Source organism: Mesoplodon mirus, assembly GCF_964341445.2.
Source record: "Mesoplodon mirus genome assembly, chromosome: 7".
NCBI lineage: Eukaryota > Metazoa > Chordata > Mammalia > Artiodactyla > Ziphiidae > Mesoplodon > Mesoplodon mirus.
Genome location: NC_138983.1, coordinates 81961931 through 81978795, shown reverse-complemented (window position 1 = coordinate 81978795; position 16865 = coordinate 81961931). Strand labels below are relative to the sequence as shown.

The following is a 16865-nucleotide window of genomic DNA, read 5'->3' as shown; positions in this document are numbered from 1 at the left end:
ACCATCCCGCCTCCCCACTCCACACCCAGGCCTCTGTCCTCTTGTCCTGGTCCCTACGGGTCTGCAGCTGCACCGAGGTTTAGCCTGGAGAATGGAGGCCTGGGCCTTTTGCCGGGGACACGGGCCATACTTGAGCTGTTCAATGTCCTTCTCGTATCGTCTCAAAAGCTCCTCTTTCCTCTGCAGCTGGTTCTTGAGTAGGGTGATCTTATCAAACACCAGGTACAGGTCTCTTTGTCGAAGCTGGTGGACTCTCTCCCTCTCTTTTGGGGAGAGGTGTTTCATGGACACGTGACCTGACATATCTTTGATGTTCAGCATAGTCCCGAGGGTTTTGCTCATATCCAAGTACTACGAGAAAGCGTTTCACAGGTAAGAGGCCTGGCCCAAGACCGCTGGTGGCCACTTTGAGGAGGCAAACGTCTAATTCTGTTTCATTCATTTTCTGCAGTTGCAGAGAAGAAACACATGCTTTGCAAATGAGTGCATTTGGGGCTTTTAGTAGGACTTTCATTTTCCCCCGCATCCATTTACACTATGCCTTTTTGAGAATTGGGGGGAAGTGGGGAGGGGGAATGACAACAGACATAAACATTCATTCTTACTACCCAGTCTTGCAAGGAATTGGGCTCTGCAATTTCCAGCCCATGCTGGGATAGGAGATGGGTCTCGTGGAGCTACTGTAACAACTAAAATGTATGTGGAGCTGATGTTTAAACTATCTGCAGGGCACGCAGGTTTGGACAGGAGGGGACTGATGCTGGGTATACCTACCAGCTTTTCACTAAGATCTAAAGCCTCAGCCACATCCGTTTTCCCTAACTTCTCAGTGGCCATGATGGACCCTGGGCTGGAAAGGCCATTTTGAGGCTGAAATAAAACAAAAGAAAAAAACTCACTTGGCATTCCATTATGATTTTCTACATCCAGAAGAATAACCCAAAGAATAATGCAAGAACTGGAAAAAATAATTTGAGAGAGTTGATTTTTTATATCATCTTTATTGGAGTATAATTGCTATACAATGGTGTATGTTCGTTTCTGCTGTATCAAAAAGTGAATCACCTATACGTATCCATATATCCCCATATCCCCTGCCTCTTGCGTCTCCCTCCCACCCTCCCTATCCCACCCCTCTAGGTAGACACACAGCACCGACCTGCTCTCCCTGTGTGATGCAGCTGCTTCCCACGAGCTATCTATTTTACCTTTGGTAGCGTGTGTGTGTATATATGTCCATGCCAAGAGAGTTGGTTTTAAATCCATTCTGACTCTGTGAACTGCTTTCTTTATGACTGTGTTCCTACCCCTTCAGAGCACGACTGCCTTTGAAATGATGCATCACTTGTGCCGTTCTTTGGCCACCGTCTCGTCTGTCTTCCCTTTAGGCCAGTGGTTCTCAACCGGGGGTGACTCTGGCCACCCTACCCCCTCCAGGACATTTAGCAATGCCTGGACACATTTGTGGTTGTCATAATTGCTGCTGGCGTCTAGTGGGTAGAGGACAAGGATGCTGCTAAACACCCCACGATGCATAGGGCAGTCTCCCAAACAAAGAGTTACCTGGCTCAAAAAATCAGTACCGCTGATGTTGAGAAGACAAGCTCCAGAAAAATGGGGACCATGCGGCTTTTGCTCACTATCTCCCTCCTTGTGCCCAGCATGGCACCTGGCAACGAGTGGTGCATAGTGGGCATGTTTGTTGAATGAACGAATGAAGGTTAAGTGGAAAATAGCCTCCCTCCTTTTTATTAAAGGAATCTCATTTCTGTGCAGCAGAAACCATACCCTCACAAAATTTGGCCCAACCTTCTCCTAGCTCTGGAACCTGGTGGGTGGGCATCCCTTCAGAACCTTTCCAGAGACAATGCAGATAGTGTTTGCAGCTGCATCTCCCTAAGACCCCAACCAGCCAGCTGGCTGTTGGAAGCCCAACTGACTGCATGGAAAGGCCACCAGACTGAATAGGGGACCTGATCTGAACGACCACAAATAACCATAATAAGACACCTTAAAAAATAAATTGGCTTTTAATGCTTGCCATGAGCATCTCTTAGCCCTAGCATTTGTTGGCACTACCCTGAAAACCTCTGAGATTTTAAAAAAAACAACTACAAAAATATAAAGGCCCCCAAGTGACTGTGATAGACAAGAGTGGACATATTTGTCTATGTATCTATGGAGATGAGAATAAAAGAGGGTATCTGAAGATGACAATAAACTGGGCAGATCTGCTGCAAAAAGAACCTGAGATGCTGCTCAGTGTCTTCAGCTACCCTGAGCTGCATCCTCTGTACCTCTCCAGACGCCCCCTCTTTTCCTGAGGGGAGGGTCACTAAGGAAGAGCCTGGGCTACAGGATCCAAGCACGCAGTCCCCACCCGGTCTCTGCAGGCTAGCAGACACACCACCAGGGACACACCCCTAGTGTGTCTTCAATCATTATTCTGTGACCTTGGGTGAGGTACTTGACCTCCTGAAGCCTTACTTTTTCTTATCTGTTAAATGGGGACAATAATAGTAACTATGACACAAGGCTGCTACGATGGTTCAATGACATAAGGCATGGAGCCGGCTGAGCTCAACGCCTGGCACACAGTAAGCAGTTCACAGATGTCAGCTATTCTTCCTCCTGCTCTTTCGTTTAATTACTGCCAACCTTGGAGGATTGAGAGTTAGGAGGTTTCCTGCTCTGTGGTGTCAGTGGTGGGATGAGGGCTTGTTGCCAAGGGGAAGGTCAATCTTGGAAGCAGGACCATCAGGACATGAGATCCAGCTGAGCTCCCCACCTGGAGACGGTCCCTCCACTCCCAGCCTCAGAGAAGGAAGGTTCGATTTTATCAGGAAAACCAACACATTTCTGAAGACTCACACCTCTAGACGTGTGAGCAAATGTCTAGAAAAATTGTAGGAGAAAATGCTGGTACAGAGAGGATGGCTTTATTATGTTTTCCAAAAGCTGGTTTAGACCAGCTGCCGCAGCAAGCCACGCTATTCAGAGCTGTCCATTGTCATGTGTCAATCAAACACCCGATCAAACATCCATTTAGGATACAGGGCACCTTCAACCTAACAATCAAATTACTTCTGAAAACCCTGGAAAACACAAACTATGCTCCCTAAGAAAGGAAGGTTTTCTTGGATAATACCCTTTAAATACTGTTTGACAATAATAACTATCATCTATTAAAGTGCTCGCTATGAACTAGGCACTGGGATAAGCACTTTACATAATGATCTCCTTTAATTTTTCCATCATCATTTTACAGCTGGGAAATTGAAGTCCCAGAAAGGTTAGGAGCCTGCCCAAGGTCACAGAGCTTGCAGAGCTGGGATTAGGACACAGGTCTCTGATTCTAGAACTTGTGTCTTCTTAATCATCATGGCTCCCTTCTGCTGCCCTTTATGTGTTCATGTTTTTCAGTTTATAGCAAAAAGCAAATGTTAGGCAAGCTCATGGCATAATGTTGTACATTAGCTTGTTGAATCTTTTCTGCAGAATACAACATGTGATGTGAAAAGGAGGGCCCAGAGATTGTCCGGGCCAGCATCAGTGCAATGTTATATCATGCTGTACACGATGGGAAGCCGCCTTTCTATTCAAACATTGGATCACTGGTACGGCCAGGCACCAACCAGTCCATACAGGTGTTAGCCCATCAGGGAGGACCTGGCCTCGAACCAATGATGTATACAGTGGTGCCAGGGCACACGGCTCGTGTCTGTCCTCATGCCCACCCTCCCCACGTGTCAGTCAATGCAGAGACAAAGTTTCTTTGGTTACCGTTCGGATCTCTACTCTTGAAAAAGTTGGCAAGTCAGGTTTTGCATCCAATATTTTCTGAACATTTTTTTCCATCCCGAGGGTCTTTAAGTCTAGAAATGATTCATCCATGTGGTCCTTGTGATCTATAAAAGAAATAATTTACACTCAAAAGAAAGGCTCAGGAAGAAGTTACTGCATGTAAAAGTCACAGCTGCTATTTACTGGACACTTACCACAGGCCAGTACTAATTAGCTCACCATCCTCCCTTGGCAGGTGAGGCATCGAGGCCCAGAGAGGTGAAATGACTTGTCCAAGGCCACACAGCTCATATGAGGCTGCAGCCTCCCAGGGCGGGGGCACTGAGGGGGAACCTTCGGCCACAGGTGTGAGGATGGACTTGAACCCAGGCTTCTGTGTCCTAGCCCAGGGCTCCACCCAGCAGCAAGCTTGGCTTCTTGAAAGCCCTATTCCCTCTAAACAGGGTATTTATCCTGGGAAGTTCCCCAAGGTTGGTCCTTGCACAGCATGCGTCTATGAAAAAGTTTCCACTGGGCCACAGTGAAATAAGAAAAAGAAGGACAAGGTTCTGAGTTTTTCATGAAATCCTGTTTATTTAATATCAAGGCCTGCTCTTGACTCTGAGCTCATGCCTACACATCTATTTTTTTTCCTGCCCATCTTTTTTTTATAACTATGTTTTTTTAGTTATGAAATGATGGGGATAGAAGATGGTGGTCCTGGCAAATTGGTTAGTCCCTAAAGTGAACCCTCAAGTCTGGGGCCCATGGTTCTCAGCACAGAGGGATGACTAAGCAGGAGGAAACTTACTTGACAAGCTGGCCTTCTCAAGTTCTTTAATTCGCGCACGAAGCTCAGATAAGGCCTTTTTCTGACACTGAATGACTTCCTCATGTCGGGACCCTTTGCACTTGGCTCCTAGATCACTGAAGGACTGCTCCTGTGGCCAGAATGGTGAGGACAGCAGCTTTATCAGTGATCACAATCTCACTCTCTTGTATTTGAAGAAACATGAACAAATCATGGATTAGCAGAAACCCTGTCACTTACTTAGTACCTTGGAAAATATCATTACAGGGCTTCAGCAGAGAAGGAATTTAAAAATTTCATTTCGAATACAAAGTCACATCTAGGAAGATTTCCAACTTTCCTACCTACTTAGCATCATTATAAATAAGAGATCCCCCCTATGTTCCCTCCCCATGTTTTATTTCTTTTTTTCTTCTAATGTTCTTCTAAGCTTGGGTTTCCACTTGTTGTCATTCTGGTCTCATCTCTGAACAATCACATCAAATTTGCTCCTGGAGGGGCTTTTTTTTTTTTGCCTGCACCATGAGGCATGCGGGATCTTAGTTCCCTGACCGGGGATCGAAACCGCGCCCCCTGCAGCGGAAGCACAGAGTCTTAATAACTGGAACACCAGGGAAGTCCCTGGAGGGGCTTTTATTTATTTATTTTTTTTCTGCGTTACGTGGGCCTCTCACTCTTGTGGCCTCTCCGGTTGCGGAGCACAGGCTCCGGACACGCAGGCTCAGTGGCCATCGCTCACGGGCCCAGCTGCTCCGCGGCATGTGGGATCCTCCCGGACCAAGGCATGAACCGGTGTCCCCTGCATCGGCAGGCAGACTCTCAACGCACTGCGCCACCAGGGAAGCCCCAGGTGGTTCTTATCGGCCAACTTGGGGAAAACCTTCTTCTCAGACTTTGTGGCTGAAAATGTAGTCTGCAGAGCTGTGCTATCGGTACCAGCTGGGAGCTGTTCAGAAATGCAGAATCCCAGGCTCCCCCCACCCGAGACCTGCTGAGTCACAATCTGCATTTCAACAACATCCCCATATGATCCGTGGACACCTTTGAGTTGAGAGGTGCCACTGTAAAGTATCCTCTAATTGGCTGGTTTCTGGAAAAGTAAGTAGCAGTTTTGGCCATGTGTTTCCCCTGATATGCATGAAGAGAAAGACTGAAATACTATTGGTTGGTCTTGCACACACTTAGACACAAACCAGGAGCCGCAGTAACGACTGGGATTTGTATCAATAAAATCAGCTGCGGTATATAAACAAAGTACCATTTCTAGACATTTCAATAACCTTGCCTCTTCAAGTTGATCTTCAAGTTGATCTCTGAGTTTTAGGATTCAAGCTTCATGTTAATTCCTCCTACATCATTCACCCTCTTTAATTAATTTAGTTCCCAACAAGGAGTTGCTGAGATTCCTCCATCTAAGTACATGCCCTCTGTTTCTCATAGGAAAGCCCATTTCATCAGTTTCCAGTAGTAAAGAGAAGGACGGGGACCACCTTACCGATTCCTCTGCCATTAGCTGCTTGACTCTGGCTTTCAGCTTCTCCTCTTGCTGCGGTCTTTCCTCGGTCAGCTTCTCCTTCTCTGCCAGATGCTGCTGTAACTCTTCTTGCAGCAAATACTGCTGAGTTTCCCGAGAACTGTTGATCTTCATCTGAAATGAGGGGAAGGGGAACTGCAGCTGATGGGGGACAGGACTAACGCAGGAGTCATTTCCACTACCTTTGGGGGCGGGACAAAGGTTCACTAAACTTTCTTCAAAACACAGAAAAATGATGCTTAGCTTAGTAACTAATAGCGAAGTAGTAGAGCATCGTGGTTAAAAGCTCAGACTCTAGATCTAGATAGAATCTCAGCTCTAGTTCTTTCTAGACACTTCTTCGTATAGAAAATAAGTGGGTGAACTAAGGCAGGCCGTCTTCCTCCTCATTCATCCCTGCCGGCCGCTTGGGTGCGGGATTCCGTGGAGAGCATGGGCCCGTGAAGGGGCTCTGCAGCACGCCTACCTGACCTACTGCCCTTTCCAAATTGGCTTTAATGAGGTTTGCTCTGTTCCTCATTTCTTTCAGCTGAAGCAATTTCCTTCTGGAATCCTGCCGAAGCTTCTCTTCCACCTGAAAGGATGATGAAACCGAGGGCTTGCTGCTAATGTGATCATCATGCCCTCTGGGGAAACTCTTCTGGGGGGGCTAATGGCAGTGGGGGAGTCCCTGAGGGGTAGGGACAGCTGCAGCCCAGCAGCAGGGGTCACAGGCATGCACAGGGTGGAGGCAAACTCACAGGGAGTTGCCCCCTATGGGAAAGGGCCGAGCTCTGCACCCGGGGCTCAACTATGTTCTACCGCACACACCCATCCCAGCTCGGTCCCTAACCAGCCGTACGACACTCGGAAAGTTACTTCACTGCTCCGTGACTCAGTGTCCTCATCCGTCCAATGGGGATGATGATACTAGTATCACTGCATAGAGTTATTGTGGGGATTCAATGTTTGGAATAGTGCTTAAGGGCTCTGTGAGAGTGTTAAGTACCGTTGTAACCTATGAAAGGTGGACGGGAATGTCCGCCGTACAGTCTCGTTCTAATAACTCGTGATGGGTACTTGGAAATGTTATGATTGGGTTTATTATCATAACTGTTTGTCGTTACCACTTTGAGCACACTCACTGGTGGTAACCTCTCTGGAGGCTTCCTAAAGCAATGTCTATTAAGAATTGCAGCCTGCCAAGGAAGGCCTTTAAAGTGGAGAAGCTTGCCTACTTTTCCACCCTTGCTTGGGTAACAGTCAACGCACGGTAAGCTTGGGAGTGCTCCACGCTACCCTTGGCTGGCCAGTGTAGGCCTCGCAGCTGCTCAGTTCTTGGATGCACCTGCTGAGCCCTGGGCCCTGGCACTAACAGGAAATGAGGCAAACTCTCGTAAATAAATGGAAAGTTTTTGTGCTGAAACAAATTCACAGGCTGTTTTTTTAGGGATCTGAAGAGGGGGATCACAGGGATGTAATAAAAGACCCAGAAAAGCCCTTAAGAGCTTTCTTCTGAGTAGTGTGGTCCAGTGGAAGAGCCTCTACCCAGCTCCGTTACCTTGGAAAAGTCATCTAAGCTCTCTGGGCCTTAGTTTTCTCCCAGGTCTAAACATGCTCTGACTTCTATGTCAGCAGCCTTTTTCATATGCTGCAAAAGCCAAGTCCAGCCTTGGCCTCTGCCCTTATCTGTGCTCTGCATGAACAGCCCCCGTTCCCGTCCCCAAGCCTCAGAGTCACCTTCAACAGCCGCCCTGCTCCCTCTCTCACACTCGGGGGTCTCACGCCTGTCCTCCAACCCCTCTCACATGCAAGCTGGACTGTGACAAGTGGCCTCCTCGCCTCGAGTTTAGTTTCTTCCAGTGCAATCTTAACGGTACTGTGAGAGTTACCCAGCTGTAAGGCAGCTCTGTCCAACAGAACTTTCTGCAATGATACAGGTACTCTGAGCGAGGCTGTGTTGTCTAATATGGCAGCCACCAGGCACATCTGGGGATCGAGCACTCGAAATGGGGATGGTGTGACGGAGGAACTGAACTAAAAATTTTAGTTAATTTTCATTAATTTCAGTGTAAACAGTAGCATGTGGCTGTTTGCTACGCCAGGGTCACTGAAGTCAGACGAACCTGGAGTCAGACAAAACCGACTGTGCCATTGGGCTAGTTACTTTACTAGTAACTAGTAGCCTTGACTTTCTCATCTGTAAAATGGAGAGGATGATTTCTAGATCACAGCGCTGTTGTGAAGATGAAGAGATGAAATGTTCAGGGTAACTCCTAGTACGTGAGAAATTGTAACTACCATTTTCACCCTGATTACTGTCCACGAATGTCATTGCATCAGTCACTTGTTCAGAAGCCTTAGTAGCTCCCCACTGCCTGTGTGGTACAGAGCTCAAGCACCTGAACTAAGGCAAAACAACAAGCCAGGGATTCAAGAAGCCCCTACGAACTCAACGAGGTAAATAAAACTGAATCCACACCTAGATAAACCATAATAAAACTGCTGGAAATCAAGGGAAAAGACAATCTTAAAAGCAACCGGAGAAAAAGACAGATTATGCAAAGGTACAACAGTTAGGCTTACAGATGACTTCTAAATAGAAATAATAGGAGCCACAAGACAATAGTGACATATCTAATGCTGTATCTAATGTGCTGAAAGAAAAGAATTGCCATTGTAGAATTCAATACGCAGTCAAATGTGTTTTAAGAGTGAAGGTTAAATATACATCTCCAGACAGACACACAGGCACATTTGAGAATTTGTCATCAGCAGAGCCACAATGAGGGAAAACATTAAAGGGTATTCTTCAGACACAAGAAAAATGAACCCAGGTGGGTGATCAGAGATGCAGAAAAGACAAGCAACAGTAAGGGTAATGTGTGGATATGATACTGACTATAGAAAAACACTAATAATGTCTTGTGGGGTTTTAAGTATCAAGAGGAGTTTAGAAAATTACAGCAATGGCTTATAAATCTGGAGGGGGTAAGTGAAGTTAAGGTGTTTGAAACTCATTGCACTGTCAAGGAGAAGGGCATAATTATCAACTACTATTGCCTCTTGGTAAGTTAAGAATGCAGGGCTTCCCTGGTGGTGCAGTGGTGGAGAGTCCGCCTGCCGATGCAGGGGACATGGGTTCGTGTTCCGGTCCGGAAGGATCCCACATGCCACGGAGCGGCTGGGCCCGTGAGCCATGGCCGCTGAGCCTGTGCATCCGGAGCCTGTGCTCCACTACAGGAGAGGCCACAACAGTGAGAGGCCCGCGTACCGCAAAAAAAAAAAAAAAAAAAAAGAATGCATATTGTAGTCTTCAGGATGACTACTAAGAGAATAGTAGAAGAGTGAAAAACTTAATTAATGAGTGATTTTGGTGAGTCAAGGATGAATGCTATTGTCTTACTATTACTAAGAGAATAGTAAAAAAGTGAAATATTTCCAAGCTAATAGAGGGGGAAAGTGGAATAAGAGAAAACCATCCACTCAGAAGGAGGCAAGAAAGGAGAGAAAAAGGAACATACCACAGATGGTACATCTGGTATTGAGCAAGAAGGTAGATTTAAACCCCAGTACACGAGTAATTACATAATATAAATGGACTAAAAGTCAAAGATTGTCAAACTGGATTTTGTAAAAATGATACGCTATCTGAAGGCATATGTCTAAACCTTAAGACAAAAATTGACAGAGAACATATGAAAAAGATATGGTATGAAAACTCTAACCAACAGAAAGCCAGTGGTGAAGCTAAATGACAAAGGAGACATTAAGGGAGAAACACTACTAGAGATGAAAAGGGATATTTCATGATGATCTAAAGTTTTGCTCTACAGGAAGTATTAGGATTCTAAATTTATATGCACCTAGTAACACAGCCTCAAAATATATAAAGCAAAAATCGTTCATATTAAAAGAAGAAACACACAAATGACAAACATGTTGAGATTTTTAAAAACATTCTCAATGATGGAACAAAAAGACAAAAAAAAATCAATATGAGAATTTAAGTTGGATCAACATCATTGGCAAACTTGATTTAATGGATCAATTCTTTCTTAGATAATTTCACAATTAAGATCTGAAGGCAGTCTAGGGTTGTGGTTACACACAGGAGCTTTGGAGTCAGGCAGACCTGGATTCAAGTTCTGCCACAACTACTTTATGCAAGTGAACTTGGATAACTTCCTTCACCTCTGTGAGCCCCAGTTTTCCCGACTGTAAAGTGGGGTTAATACCAGTATAGACCGCATGGGGTCATTGTGAGGATGAACAGAGATGATGCAGGTGGAGTGCTGGCCCCAGAGTGGTTCCCAGGCCGACCTGTCCCTGCCATACCTTGCTCTTTTCCCACAGCGTCATAGAGATCAGGCTCTGCTCGGTACTGCTCATTTTCAGCTCCACCCTGAGCTTCCTCATTTCTTTTTCCATGTCATGGATTTGCTGAAAGAGTTCCAACAACAGGGAAGTCAACTTCACAACTCATTTCATCCGGTTCATTAAGGCAGAAACCTAGTCTGGGATTCGCTTAACTCCTTCCCTTGGGGGACAATTCCACGTATTTGAGGCAAAGTAGACTTTCTTTCAACGGATGCAATGAAAGGGCTGGGTGAGGGAAAATTTGAGTTTCTTTTGAAGATCAGCATGGATCCTGGATTAAACAGTACAAGATACCTATCCACTCATTAGAGTCTCTTTCCTTGGGGCACATTTTTGAGTTCAATCTAAATAAGGGCTGTTTGGAAGACACAATGGGCACAGTTTGGAAGAAAAGAACAATGACATTTTTCTTTTTTCTCATTTGAGGCAGAGAAGTGTGCTCCTGACAGAGAGAAGAACACATGTCTCCTGCTCCCGTCCCAGGCACCGTCCTTCCCAACGGATGGAAAACGTATGCCTGGTGATGTGCACGAGGGTTCGGGCCGGTACAGGGGGTGAACATTTACATTGAGTGGTCATCTTTTCATTGTATTCATTTTTATGTTCACCTTCCATACAAGGCCAGTGATACATTTGCTTTTTATTTTGTTTTTATGAATTGTTGTAAAATTGAATGTATTTAAGTAAAAATACTTCAAGAAGAGTTGTGTTAATAACAGTGCTCAGGGCCGTGATAAAACTTGTGACAGTGGATCATGAAAGTCTGGGCATCACAAGTCCAGGGGTAGGGACCATGGTGAATTTCTAGCAGCATATGGTGGCCACCTCCCATCCCTTTCCCCAGGGGAAACCTGATGAGGGGCCTTGAGCCAACTGCCCAGAAAATCTGGGGAGAGTGTGTTTTCCATGGTCTTTTCACCCATCTCTTTGAGGCCAGCAAATCAAAGAATTAGGAGACTACATTAACAGACAAACACCCAGAAAGCCCCAGAGCTTGTGCTAGCTAATGGGCCAAGGAACCCCTCCAAAACCCTCAAGGCCACAATCTAGGCTTTCAGTGGACACCTAGGGGTCAGGAGGTTCAACGCACGGTTTTGCAGAGTTTTAACTCTTTCTCTTGGGCTTCCCACTTCTCCTTCTGGGCATCTTCCTTCTGTAACTCTTCTTTCAGCACTGAGCACTGTGGAGAAAAAGGACAAGGCCACGGGGCCTTGGCTGGGGGTCCCAAGTACCTGTGTTCATGCCCAGGAGTGTTTCCTGTTGTATAACCCAATCACACCTCTGAATTCTGAGAGGCGAGGTGTGATGGGAGCATGGGATCCTGCAGTCCTTCCCAGTTCACCCCTCTCCTGAGTTCTGAGGAATAGAGCATCTAAGTTCCTCTTCAAAAGCCAGCAAACTTCACTGCAGGGGAAATCCAGCTTCGTAGACTCTGGGTACTTAGGGTGCAGGAATTGGGATGTTTTCACGCTGTGACTGGTGAGGGTGGAGGGGGCCGAGGCAGTGAGCTGGGGTCCATCTTAGGGCTTTTGTGCAGGTTGCATCTCAAAGACACAACTGCCCTGACTGGTGTGGAGGGGTAAACGGAGCTGTCTTGCCCGAGGGCGGCTTGGCAACAGGCATTAAGGGCATAAGGATGGATGTGCCTTCTTTTGACCCAGCAATTCCCACTTTAGGAATGTACCTTAACGACAATGACTGGAGAAATAAGTAAATCTGTAGTTTCAAGGATGCTCTTCACAGAATTGTCAGTAACAGTGGAAGAAAAAAAAAAAAGAGGAAACAACCCAAGTGTCGTTTATAACAGCAGACCACTTTATAACACTGGATACATCCAGGAGAAAGTATGTAGCTTTTAAGACGAATGATAAGAGCGTTGATTTATTAGCACGGGAAAATAGTAAGCATTTAAAAATTTAAAAAATGTGCATAGTATAAATTAACTATAAAATGATTGATTGATTGATTTCTAGGCAATATATAGAAATAAGACTGGAAGAACATACATGAAAATATTAACACTGATTTCTCAAGGTAGCATTTCCTCTCCTCTCTTTTTATTTTTTCTTGTCAATGTCATCTACTTATTTTTCTAAAATTAACACACATGATGTATGTCATTAAAAAAAAGGCATCTCAAATGTTCACAAGAGCAGTACCCTTGGTGATGACGAGCCCTTGTGCTATTGGCCAGCACAGTCTAGAGGAGAAGGGACCTCATTCCAAGGTCAACGAGGAAGGGGAAACGGGGATATAAATCATCCAAATGCACTTCAGGAGGTAGAAGAGCCAAGCAGGTGCTGTCTTTGCAGATTCCTTCTACTTAGCACCAGCTCTGCATCCCCTTCCCGTCCCCAACACACACACACACACACACACACACACACACACACACACACCACATTAAACAGCTATAGCACATGCCTGGGAAGACACTCTGCTTGGGAGAAACGAATGCAGAGGGCTTGGCCAGGCAGCTGACCCGGGGCAGAGGCAGAAGAGCACAACGAAAACCAGCCTCCCACTTCTCAGAAAACGATTTTGTCATCCCCATTTCACAGATGGGGAAATGGAGGCCAAATAAGTTGCAATAAAAGAAAGCTCTGGGATGGGACCCTGGTCTGTCTGATCCCAAAGCTCATGCAGTGCCTTTCACCAGCTCCAAACTGGGTATGGTACTACGTACCAGGTGTTACTTATTGTGCCTTTTCCTTGGAACCTCAAGATCTGTTCTCACCCCACCCCCATGCAGACCTAGCTATCGGGTAGCCTCTGGGAATCTCTGAGTTGCCACCTGAGATGAAAGCTTTGAGGTTTTACCTTGACTCACAGAAACAGGCACATCATGCAAATACTGAGAAACCTTATCCTATAGAGTCAGGATTCTAAAGTTAGCATTGAAGGCAAGATTTGCAAAGGGTCAAAGTTACATGTAAAGAGCTCTTTGCTTGCCTACCTCGTTCATCTTCCATAGAGACATTCTACACACTAAAGTCTAAGGAAGAAATGAGCGTCTGCGTGTTTGCATCTGGATCTTCAGACGTTCTGCTGTGAAGACAGTTATGAGAACCAGCGGTGCTGGGGCCACGATGCACCCGTGTGGTCATCCGTGCTCACAGGGAGATCGTATTCTGTTTAATGTCAAACTTTGCAATGGCAGTATATGCTCATAGGTGTGTTTGTTGCTGGGATTAAACAAACTCATTTATAATAGGGGTTAGAAAATGTTTGCTGGATTTGAAAATCTATTATGCTTCTTCTGAGCCACATACACGCTGTCCTTTGAAAGGCTTCAGAGAAGTTGGCCACCTGCCCAGCAGCTACCCTCCCTGTGTCCTTGGGCACTGGCCTCATCTCACCACCGTGTGTCATGTGACTCCACTGTGTCTGCTTTTCGCAGCTACAATTTGCTGATGACCCGACACTCACTCTGGAGCTGAGGGCTTCGAGCTGGTGATCCTTTTCTTTGTTCTCACTTTTCAGTTGATTCACCTCCTGTTGTAGTTGTTGAACTTGACCATCCTTTACTAACACGTCTCTTTGCAAAGATGACACCATCTCTGTAAAAGAACCAAACCAAACCAAAACAAAAGACTCATGGAGGTGAAAGAGGCAAGAAGGATTCTTGGCAACACCATGGCTCTCAGCCAACGTTCGGACAAGACGTTCAAAACCCGGGCCACCACCAGTGCCCGCCTAGAACTGGGGGGCTTTTTGCAAGGGTCCCAGAGCAGGAATGGGAATGAGAGCAAAGTCCACGGAACAGGGTTTGAGGCTTCAGTGAGAATGAGGGGCAGTCAGCACCAGCGAGAGGAGAAGCCTTTGGGGGCCCCTTGTGGGCACAGGCCAGGCAAAGCCGGGAGGAGAGGCCACACCATGGGCCTGGGGAACAAAGGCCCAGCACAGGGAAGGTCCAGGAATTCTTCTCCAGAGGCCAGGAGACGGGCGTGTGGCAGAGGGCACTGCTGGACACTATTGATGGGGTGGGTGGTTGGTTTCACAGTCCTCTGAGTTTGGACCCCTCTCTACCACTTATTAGCTTGGTGGTCTTGGACAAGCTATTTCACCTCCCACTGTCTGTCCCACACAGAGTTATTGTAAGGGTCAAATGATGCGATATGTCCCAAGAACACAAAGTGGCTAAATTATGTTTGTTCCATGGCGCCTATGATTTTTCTCGGCAGCCAGCTTCCAAAATGGGCCCAATGATCCCTACCACCTAGAATTCATGCCTTGTGTAGCCCCTCCCACCCTGAATAGGGCTGCCATGGGTAACCAATATGATACTCTGGAAATGACGGACTGTTTCCTCTCAGGCTGGGTCATAAAACACACTGTGGCCTCCTCTTTGCTCTCTCTCCAATCATTCACTCTGGGGGAAGCCAACTGCTGTGTCGTGACGACACTCAAGCAGCCCTAGAGAGAAATATGTGTGCTGAGGGACTAAGGCCTCCAGCCAATAGCCACATGAGCAGCCATTTTGAAGGGGGATCCTCCGGCTCCCCCCGAGGCTTTAGATGACATGACTGATGCCCCAGCCGACATCTTGCCTGCAACTCATGAGAACTAAGTCACCCCCCGCTCAAATTCCTGAACTACAGAAACTGGGGGAGATAATAAATATTGGTTGGGGTTTTATCCATTACATTTTGGGGTAACTTGTTATGCAGCAATAGATAACTACTCCATTACTGTAGTATCATTTTTTTTAACATCTTTATTGGAGTATAATTGCTTTACAATGGTGTGTTAGTTTCTGCTTTATAACCAAGTGAATCAGTTATGCATATACATATCTCCCCATATCTCTTCCCTCTTGCATTGTAGTATCATTTTGAATAAAAGTGGGAAGAAGGGTGCATAAATGCAGTGGTATTGGGTTATCTCCTACGGTTCTTTTCTTAAAAGAACATCAGGCCCAGTTTTAGTGGTAGGTTTCAATCAAGAATGTCTATGAAATAAAGCACAAAATGCTCCAGAATTTCAGTTTAAAAATGAGCTTTGCCTCCAGGACACAGTTCAGTTACTTGGAAATCCCTCTGGGGCTTGCCACACTTTGAGTGGGTCCAGCCCATCTCAAGCATTATCCCAACCCAGGTCTGTCCGACTCCCTGATCGGAGAAGGTGGGATCTGAGACAGGCTTGATGCTTGGATGAGGTTTCACTGGCCGACATACGGGAGGAAGGTGAGGACCAGCGAGTTCATCCTTCCATTCCTGGTGCCCAGAACAGCACCTAGCCTGGGGGAGGTGCTCAGAAAATATCTGAGGACATCCCAAGTGAGGGAGGAGAATAAGCAGAGACCTGGGGGCAGCAGGGGGTGGGGCTGGGTGTGATTAAGTTGCAGAGTGAGGCAGAAGAAAAGCACAGATTCATACAGAGATGGGGATTCACGTGCGACTCAATGCTGTGCCTGGCTTCTACAGCTGTGGGCATGTTTCCTGCTACGCGCTGGCTGCCTTCAGAGTGATGTGCCCCTCCGAGGCTCACTGCCTTCTCCCTGTCACCTGCTTCTCTCCCTCCCCTCGTCTGTGAGTGGTCCCATCCTCTTCAGGTCTCTAGGCATGTCAGTTTCGGCTTAAAAAACTCCACTGGATTCCCAACACCCTTGGAATAAAAACCCAGACCCCCCGACCCTGCCCAGCCCCACAATCCTCTGTTCACTCCACGCAGCCTCGCTTGCCCTTGGCTTGTCCTTGCCCACCTGAAACAGGTCCTCTCTAAAAGAAGGACATAGCCGTGGAGGATACAGCATAAACTGGTTAGAATCGGCTAGGTCCAAGGGGGCGTAAGATTCGACTTCCAGGGGAACTGGAGCCCCATTACAGGCTCATTGTAATACATGAGCAAAATGACACACGCACCAGCACCAGGACTGTTCCGAGGCTGAGCATAAAGGTCAAAAAGTGGGTGGTGGGGCTTCCCTGGTGGCGCGGTGGTTGACAGTCCGCCTGCCGATGCAGGGGACATGGGTTCGTGCCCCGGTCCGGGAAGATCCCACATGCCGTGGAGTGGATGGGCCCGTGAGCCATGGCCACTGAGCCTGCGTGTCCAGAGCCTGTGCTCCGCAACGGGAGAGACCACAACAGCGAGAGGCCCGCATACAGAAAAAAAAAAAAAAAAAAGTGGGTGTTGGCCCAATTCCTGGAAATCCCCGCCTCTTCCCCAAAATATTAGAGTTGTCCCAATCCTCCCACTCATTAGCCTATAAAATTACCCAGCCCATAAAAACTAACCGCCCCATATTTGGGGGCCTCTAGCCTTCTGAGATGGCCCACACTCTGTCTGTGGAGTGTGTTTCTCTCTAAAGAAATCCACTTCTTACTTTGTCTCTCACTGAATTCTTTCTGCGATGAGACATAAAGAACCTGAGCTTTA

General features: G+C 46.7%; 2 protein-coding genes across 2 annotated transcripts in view; one reads left to right on the top strand and one right to left on the bottom strand.

Moving 5' to 3' along the window:
• The window catches only part of LOC309808830 (forkhead-associated domain-containing protein 1-like), a gene marked incomplete at both ends in the record, with an annotated part of 1104685 nt that overhangs the window by 20767 nt on the left and 1067053 nt on the right, over positions 1 to 16865 (top strand). The gene's annotated exons all lie outside the window — the stretch shown is intronic.
• The window catches only part of LOC309808008 (forkhead-associated domain-containing protein 1-like), a gene marked incomplete at both ends in the record, with an annotated part of 79556 nt that overhangs the window by 602 nt on the left and 62089 nt on the right, over positions 1 to 16865 (bottom strand). The window contains 8 exons of the mRNA XM_082628017.1: positions 131 to 351; positions 775 to 870; positions 3784 to 3908; positions 4595 to 4718; positions 6601 to 6702; positions 10446 to 10550; positions 11578 to 11667; positions 13917 to 14047. Of these exons, the coding sequence (XP_082484143.1) occupies positions 131 to 351; positions 775 to 870; positions 3784 to 3908; positions 4595 to 4718; positions 6601 to 6702; positions 10446 to 10550; positions 11578 to 11667; positions 13917 to 14047 (994 nt within the window). The remainder of the gene's footprint in view (positions 1 to 130; positions 352 to 774; positions 871 to 3783; positions 3909 to 4594; positions 4719 to 6600; positions 6703 to 10445; positions 10551 to 11577; positions 11668 to 13916; positions 14048 to 16865) is intronic.